General features: G+C 49.6%; 1 protein-coding gene across 1 annotated transcript; it reads left to right on the top strand.

Annotated features, from left to right (window-relative positions):
• Positions 1–7,272: 7,272 nt before the first annotated feature.
• On the top strand, positions 7,273–8,339 carry LOC136453175 (ethylene-responsive transcription factor 11-like). The gene has a single exon (XM_066453750.1). It carries the CDS (start codon positions 7,366–7,368, stop codon positions 8,092–8,094), a length of 729 nt encoding a protein of 242 aa, XP_066309847.1. The 5' UTR covers positions 7,273–7,365; the 3' UTR covers positions 8,095–8,339.
• The last annotated feature ends 411 nt before the right edge of the window (positions 8,340–8,750 follow it).

Here is an 8,750-nt window from a genome sequence, read left to right as displayed (position 1 = left end):
TCACCCCGCTCCCTGCCTTGCCCGGCTGGCCGCGCTCCGCCGTGGACCCGTCTGGAAGCACCGGCGGCTCCCCGCCGCGGTCTCGCCTCGCCGAGCTGGCCGCGCCTTGCCACGGACCCCCTGCTTCGGGCGTCAGAGATTTGCATCGTCTCCGTCGAAGACGCTTATTTGCGTTTCGCTTCGGATGGGATGCAAAATGGGTCATCGGTTTGGAGGCTCTGTTGGACCGCGTTTATCACTACGCTAAACACTGTATACGACGCATTTTGAGTTTGGGGTACGTTATTGGAGATAGTCTTAGCACAGTTAGGACGAAACGTTCCATCATTTCGCCGAATAAAAGAGAGTGCAGTACACTTTTGCGTTTGTCAGCCGCTGCCCGTTGGAACAGGTAAACCCAGCCGCCCCTCCACCCGCCAACGTCAAATTCCGGGAGCGACGACCGACGAGCGAGCGAGGGATACGGCGCGATGCCGAGATGGTTACGCCAGCCAAAGCGCGTCCACGTACGTCAGCAGCCGCCGGTGGAGGGAGAATCACTCATCACACGCCCAAACAAAACAAACGAGCAAAGCAGGCGCCGGCGTCGCCGGGCAATCCCGCTCCCGCCCTCGCGATCCGTCCGTATCTCCACTTGGCGTGGCGCCGCACCGCTCGCGTGCACGGCGGACCCACGCGCGCCCCCACCACCTCGCGACTGATTTGGAGAGGCGGCACGTAGAAGGCGCCGCACCAGGACCATAGCCATAGCCCCTCTTGTCCTCCTTTTCGGCTCTCTCTCATCCCGTCATTTTCTACGCCGCGAATGGATTCTTTTTTCTGCGACTGCGAGCGAACAGGTCCACGAACGACCGCGACGCACCGGCACCCGCCAGCTGTGGTGCGGCTGGGCGGTGGGCCCAGCACCGCACGTAGTTGTCAGGTTCGTGCGCTATTTGCGGGCGCTGTCGGGTACCAGCAGCAGCAGCAGGAGCGTGGGATCGCAGCAGACGTGCTCAGCTCGGGATTAATCAGCGTCCCATCCACAGCAGGCGTGGCGGGGAGCAGGCGCAGCCCACGAGACGCCAACTCCACCTCGGCGGCTCGCTCGGCGCCATGATTTCCTCGCCCAATAATTGCGTCTCCACAGCGGGGTGCATCCTGGCCGCCGGCCTAACCAACGGAAGTTCCTGGACGAGGAGGTGAGAGCAATGCTAATAATACAGCTAGTTTGTTGATATAAAATTTTTTTTAGCTTTCTTTCAGTTTACTCATATAGTAGTTAGCTCTTTACAGTTAATATATGGCCCACTTGTCTCTTTCACAGACTTTCTTAGTTCTTGTGCCCAAACCGACTGTAAGCTTACAACCCGTTTCTCCTCTCTCTCCTCCACCTCAGCATTTAGTCGGCTTACCGCTGTTATTATACTTGCTCTTAACGAAACGAGAGACCTCTTGTGTCCGTCAAGCCTACTGTACGTAACATGTACTCTTGCGTTCCGGAGAACTCCTGACCAAAACGTCTCGGTCTTGTGCCTCTCTCTGCACAGCGAGTGAACAGGCTTACTGATGAGTTTTATTTCCCCCACGTGTCTCACGCTTCAGGTTCTCGTAATCCATGTCTGTTAGGGGTGTTTGGATCCAGCTAGGAGTATGTCATGTTTATTCTGTCCAGGTAGGAGTATGTCATGTTTATTCTGTCCACATCTAGTATTAGGGGGTGTTTAGATCCAGCTACTAAAATTTAGGAGGTGTGTCAGGAGGATTTTGCATGGGGTGTTCGGATACTAATAAAAAAACAAATTGCATAATCCGTCGGTACTCCACGAGATGAATTTTTAAGCCTAATTAATCCGTCATTAGCATATGTTTACTGTAGCAAAACATTATCGAATCATAGACTAATTAGGCTCAAAAGATTCGTCTCGCAAACTAGTCGCAAACTATGTAATTAGTTTCGTAATTAGTTTATATTTAATACTCCATGCATGTGTCCAAACATCCGATGGGACACCGACTAAAATTGAGGAGGGGCAACCAAACACCCGGAGTTGTGTAAAAAAAAAACCAAACACCCGGAGTTGTGTAAAAAAAAAAACCATCTCCTTTATCTTTTATTTTATCCTTCATTTTACCCTTCCAGTATCTTTAGGCTTTATTTAGATCACCTGGAAGTAAAGTTTAGATGGGGTAAAGTTTAGTTAGTTCAAGTGACTAATCGGTATATACACAGTATCCACAGGTGTACAAAAAAAATTAATGATAAGGCATACACACACTTAGGAAAGGTGGAACATAATTGTTGTGATGACAATGGAGTAAAACGTGCTAGAGTTCATAGAATTATCTAAATTCAGATGTATTCAAGAAACAAGAGGATGTCAAAATATGATAGGGTAAGGACGTGATTGTACTCTAAATAAACTAGTCCCTTGAAATATATCTACATACGTTCCAATTGATCAAAAAATGTATCTCTATTTCATTGTATTTGTCGATGCATGCTACAAGTCATTGCCACAATAACCGTATAAATGCCAATGTTTCATCAAGGTACTCTGTTTATACTCCTTCCATCCAATATTTGCGGGCGTACTAGGCCTGGAAAAGTTTCTTTCGCTTCTCGTCGTCTGCGGTTTAACGCGACTCCTTAATTATCCGGCTAGCACCACACGGATCGAGTAGTATTTCTCGCTCGTTTCCACTACTGCTGGCTTGTTTGTGCTCGACCAACTACATGCAAAGTAAGTGTGGAAACCAAACCATCAGTGGCCGGATCAATAGAAACATATGCTAGGAGGGGCTTCTCTTCCTTATTTTCCACATTTAGCCTCTCATTCTAAGCTTCAGTGACTACAAACTTGTAGCGAAGGCTTATGAGGGACTCCATACATCTGGCGGCGGTAGCGGGGGCTCTAGCCCCGCCCTGGGCGACCCGGTGCTAGATCCGCCCCCTCGAACCGTCCATTGCGGTCAGGAGTAAATCGGTTAAGCAGAGTTAATACTTCCCTGGTCTTAGTGAAATTTTCTTGTGCGCCCATAAATACTGAATGAGGGAGTACTTTTCTAGAGGTTATAAAGCCAATCTCAGTATAGGTTTCATGTTCTGGTTTCTAGGACTCCATGCGTTGCAAACAATGTAAACAATTTCCATCCCCACGAAACTAATTCCATCATATGAAATTTTCATCACCTCTCTCTCTTCATCTGTACTATGTCATATTAACTTATCTAATGCCTATAAAACTTCCATAAAACCCAGTTCAGACTAGCCTAAGCATAAAACTCTTAGTATGGTACGCATGGTCCATTTGATGACTTGGTGCGGTATCATAGTTCAATCATCACCTTCAGTTGAAATAGTACACCAACGTCTCTAGTAAGAAATTATACGTACCGCTTCCTAGTTAGAAAATAAATAGAAATATGGTGTTAACAAAATACCTTTGAGGGTAACTTAATAAAATCCATTATTTCTCCATGTTTAACTTTTCTTTGAAAATGATTTTATGCTTAGTCTAAAATTGTACTCGTACTCTATGCAACATTGTATACTCCCTGAAGTTAAGGGAGCACCGTTCCGAAAATCCGCGTCGGCAAGGAGCTGGCAGCCAACCGTCCGTGGTCCGTGGTCCTCTCCTGGGCATAAATGGACGGCAGCGGCGCCTGGTACACGGTCGGGCGTATGTCCAGCAATTCGCCGGGCCATCAGGAAAGTGGCAGTGCCGCCGCTGCCGCAGGCGTGTGGTGGAAGCGGCGCGGCATCACGCGATCCGCGGGCAACCGGCGCATGCCGGTGCCTGGCGCTGTGGGCGCGCGGCTGTACTGCCTGTCGGTCTAGGGCCAGCGGCTCGAAAAATAAAAAGAGGACCGGCGGCCTGCGTGCGGCACTGCGGCCGGTGGGCGCCTCGCCTCGGTGGGTGAACCCCCTCCGGCCTCGCGATCCAAGCAACACGCCCGCGGGCCGGCTGATGCCGACATCTTGGTGGTGGGTGCCCGCCCCGCGGCGCGGTCCTCTTTGCGCGGCACGCCCACCGGTCCACGCCTCTCATGTGATGTGATCCTGATCTGCCGCGCGCGACTCGGCCGTCCGGTTGTTTTCCCTTGGATTGGATGACCTGACCTCTCCCGCGCGCGTCTTGTTCGTCTTCGTTGTTCCCCTCTTGGATCGGATGACCTGACCTCACGAGACGAGATCGAGGCTGAGCTTAGCAAGGAGCACGTACGAGCAGTAGTTGTGCTGAAAAGTAGTGCTAGCACTGGAAACTCATCTGTCGCATTCGCAGGGGATTTGCCAGATCGGCTGGTTCTTGTTCTATCGACTCAATATACGGAGTATTCAACTCGGCATTGAGATTTGATACCGTTTGGAGAAGGCCAGTTTTTTTGCCTCTCGAAAGCACCGCTCTGTGTATGACCATGCATATAAATTTATTAATTAATTCATTTATCTTCATCTTGTACAACTCTTTCAAAATGAAACACAAGGAAATTTATCTTCATCCTGTACAACTCTTTTCAAAAATAAACACGAGGAAAGCTGTCTTGGATTAAGTACAAGTTCCATATTCGAATTCATTAAGTTTCATATCCAAATTCATTATACCCCTGCAGTCATGCTTGAACCGGAGTACAGAGTACTTTGAAAGCATGAGGCTGAGCTCTGGTACTTTTGCTTCAGTATATATGGCAATTTTTGTAACTACAAGCAACGTCAAGAAGGGTTTGCTCAAACTGTATCGTCACACCGATCGATTGGTAACGAGTAATCATGGCGTGTGCCGTCCGTCTATAGGATCGAAAGGCAAGAAATTCGGTCCGCCTTCCAATCGAGAGCCAGCCTTGTCCGCGGGCGGCGTATCTTCCGGCACCAACAAGTTTCCCCGCGCGACAAGGTTCGCTCAAGTTGACGATCCGTTAGCGGCGCAGCCGCGGCGTGGGAGACTGGACTGGAGAGGGGGAGGGAGACGTGCGCGGGATGGATGCGACGACAGCGCGGCGGTGGAGGCCGCCGCGGCCCCACGTGTCTTTACGCTCCGCAGCGTGCGCGGCCGATGCCGACGCCGCCCGGGTGCGCACTGCCCAGAGACGGTCTCCACCGTCCACGAAAAAAAAAACAAGACTCATTCATCTTTACTTTACGTAGCGCTACAAATAAAAAATTCATTATCTATTTTTGATTTTCTTCAACAACCAGATCTAAAAAGCAATTATTTTTGTAAATGGGTCTAAAGAGAAATAATACTCAGATTTAGGTTATGTCTCTTCCGCCACTCGAAATAAGTTTTTTATCCAAGTATTCTTTTGAAGACTAGGTATTATGTTGCAGTGGGTCGTCTTCCTCGCCCGCGGGTCCGCGCGCCCGGCCACGACGTGCTCGCCCTGCCTGGCGTGGCGTGCCGCTCCCTCTCCCTGCAGTGCCCCGCTCCAGGTGGGCCCTCGAGCGGCGGCTTTGCCTTTGCCTCCGTCTCCGTGCCGTGCTCCCTTCGCTTTTGGTTTTGGGATATCTGAGGGATTTTCGTTCCGCGCCCTCCAGATTCCCGTTTTTGGCTCGGTGCCCTTGCTTTAGAGCTCGTCACGGGATTGATACTAGCTGTTATTAGTTCAAACTAAATTACAGTTTTTCAAAGGAGAGAGCTCGAGCTAAGGGCATGTTTGGATTATATTCTAAAATCTGGATTTTAAATGAAAATAATCTTTGATGTTTCATGGATTGTACACATGTGCTAAAATCCTAAGGTGTTTGATGAAATTCTTGGATTTTAAGATTCTTCTGCACATTCTTAAAATCCCTATGGATCGAAACACTACCTGAGATAACAAATCAAAGTCTAAATTTGCTCATGACACTTTCTCACAAGAAACCAGAAGAAACTTTCTCACATAGCTAGGTCAACCTCACCTAGGTCTATAACCTATACAGGAGTACTTAGGAATTGATTAACAAAACATAAGAGAAAGGATTGATGTTTAATCTTTATGGATGGCAAGCATCAATTATAATGACCTTTTCTTTTGAGTAAAAAGGTATAACTTCCATTTTGCCACTTACCTTCAAGGGAGCATAAGGGTTGTCTTTATGGGCGATGATGTAGCATGATGACAGGGGATAAACTACCTATTTTGTCAGCACGATTTTAAGGACATGTTTGGAACTGCTCAACAAATTCCACCGTGAAGCAGCTTCAGAAAAATATGAAGCTTCTAGAGCACCTCTTTAGGTGCTTTGACAACTCCATATTTTTTTTTTGGAGCAGAGTTTGTAGAGCTGTATCTGTATGGCAGAAAAAATAGAGCAAAGTAATCCTAAATTGGTCCTAAAAGTCGTTTATATTTTCATTTTTAATCTCATTTCTCAATTTGTGAACAACAGACAACAGGTGATCTGAAAGGCACATGAGAACTTCGGTGTATGCAGTCGCTAGCCCAGGAGTTTTTCTTTTTCCAAAAAAATAAACTTAAAGATGGGTTTTTTTTTACAGAAATGCTATACAACACACGTGTGTTTTAACATAAAAAACACATGGATTTTCTCTCTCTCCCTCTCCCTCTCTTTTCAACTGTGGGCAACCGTTCATCTTGGAGCCTACCGCTTCCGGTCCCATGTGCGGCCGCAGAAATGAAATGGGCCGGAGTCGTGGGAGTAGTACTCGTAGAAAAGCAAGCAGGCAGTCCACAGTCGTCAGCGTTACAGTCACAGCCTCCGATCAGACATGGACGCGATTTGTCCTCTTGTCCTTGCATAGAAAAAAAATTATTTTCTTGTGATATATAGGTCCGTGGATCTGTGATCTTGTGATTTGTGATTGTCTAGAGGTAGAAGAAGGCTGGAGGTGGAAGGAGTATGGAGGTTGTTCGATCTTAATTCTATGGTGTAAAAAATTCATGTGTTGAAACTGTATAAAACATATGGTTGTTGATAGACAGACTCTTTTTTTTATGAAAACAAAAACGTAAAGATGGGTTCACTTTAGGAAGAAGACCCGGCAGCTATTGCGTTAAGATCATGAGAGTCTAGGGACCTAAAACAGAAATGGCACCCGTAACACCTGCCATACGTTACGTAATTTTGCAGGCCGGCAGGTGGCAGACGCGCAAAAACGGCTGCCTAATTTTTAATGGCGGCCTCGCTAAAGACGTGGGGCGGCGGCGAGGAGAGGACAGGACAGTCAAACCGCTCGCTCACTGCGCCGAGTTTTATTCCCTCTCGCCGCTCCACCACTCGCGCTCGGCTATCCCCCTGCCTGCTGCCCTTTTTTAACCCTCCCGGCTGCCTATAAATGCCGCCCCCTCCCCCTCTCCTTATCCTAGACGCCACACACACCCCCTTGCCCACACCATCTCGCTGAGCCGGAAGACCCGCACACACACGCCACTTGTAACACCATGGCGCCCCGGGTGGCGGACAAGTCGCCGTTGCCGCCGGCCACCGGCCTCGGACTGGGCGTTGGCGGAGGAGTCGGAGGTGTGGGCATGGGCCCACACTACAGAGGCGTGAGGAAGCGCCCCTGGGGACGTTATGCCGCGGAGATCCGCGACCCTGCCAAGAAAAGCCGCGTGTGGCTGGGCACGTACGACACGGCCGAGGAGGCCGCCAAGGCCTACGACGCCGCCGCCCGCGAGTTCCGAGGCGCCAAGGCCAAGACGAACTTCCCGTTCGCGTCCCAGTGCCCCCCCGCCGCCGGCGGTGCTGGCAGCCCCTGCAGCAACAGCACCGTGGACTCGAGCGGTGGCGGCAGCGGCTGTGGCGTCCAGGCGCCTATGCAGGCCATGTCGCTGCCTCCGGCCCTCGATCTCGATCTCTTCCATCGGGCGGCCGCCGTCAACGCGATCTCCGCCGGCGGCATGCGGTTCCCGTTCAAGGGCTACCCCGTCGCGCGCCCGACCCCGCACCAGTACTTCTTCTACGAGCAGGCAGCGGCGGCGGCCGCCGCGGCGGCCGGCTACCGGATGCTCAAGGTCGCCCCACCGCCGGTCACCGTGGCCGCCGTCGCGCAGAGTGACTCCGACTCCTCGTCTGTGGTTGATCACACCCCTTCGCCTCCCGCTGTGACAGCGAAGAAGGAGGTGGGCTTCGAGCTGGATCTGAACTGGCCGCCGCCGGCAGAGAACTAGGCACGCCGGAGTTTTTAGCTGACGACTTGGTAGTTTCTTTTTCCCTTTTGCCGTCATCAGGAATGTTACTTCTGGTTGTTTGGTCCTGTATTCTTGTTCTGTAGACTATGAGATGGGGAGCCTTGTAAATAGTTTTTTTTTCCGCCGAGACGGAAATGATCTGAGATCTGTTCGTCTGTATGGACGGATCAAGCCGGCGTTGATATGGGTTTAAACCTTGGAGTATTGATTAGTATAATTCTTAAGTACTATGAGATGGGTTTAAACCATCTGAGATCTGTCTGCAAAAGCTTCAGACGTTTCCTTTCGATCTTTCCAAGAAAAGGTGTCTAGCTTGGTTGGGAAACGCAGGTCGTCATTTATTTGCGCCGCTGCGTTTTCACCCCCATCTAGTAGTATTTTGTTGCCGTCACGGTGACACGACAAATTTACTTCTGGTTTGGTCAGCGACATGTCTCATTCTGCACGGCCTAAATAAGGCCCCGTTTAGTTTCATCCAAAACCCAAAAATTTTAGCGCAGTAACCATCACATCGAATCTTGCGGTACATATATGGAGTACTAAATGTAGACGAAAAAAAAACTAATTGCACAATTCACCGAGAAATCGTGAGACGAATCTTTTAAGCCTAAATAGTCCATAATTGGACAATTTTT

The sequence above is a fragment of the Miscanthus floridulus genome, chromosome 5, assembly GCF_019320115.1.
Source record: "Miscanthus floridulus cultivar M001 chromosome 5, ASM1932011v1, whole genome shotgun sequence".
NCBI classification, from domain to species: Eukaryota; Viridiplantae; Streptophyta; class Magnoliopsida; order Poales; family Poaceae; genus Miscanthus; species Miscanthus floridulus.
The sequence above is the reverse complement of the archived record's forward strand: the minus strand, read 5'-3'. Positions and strand labels throughout refer to the sequence as shown.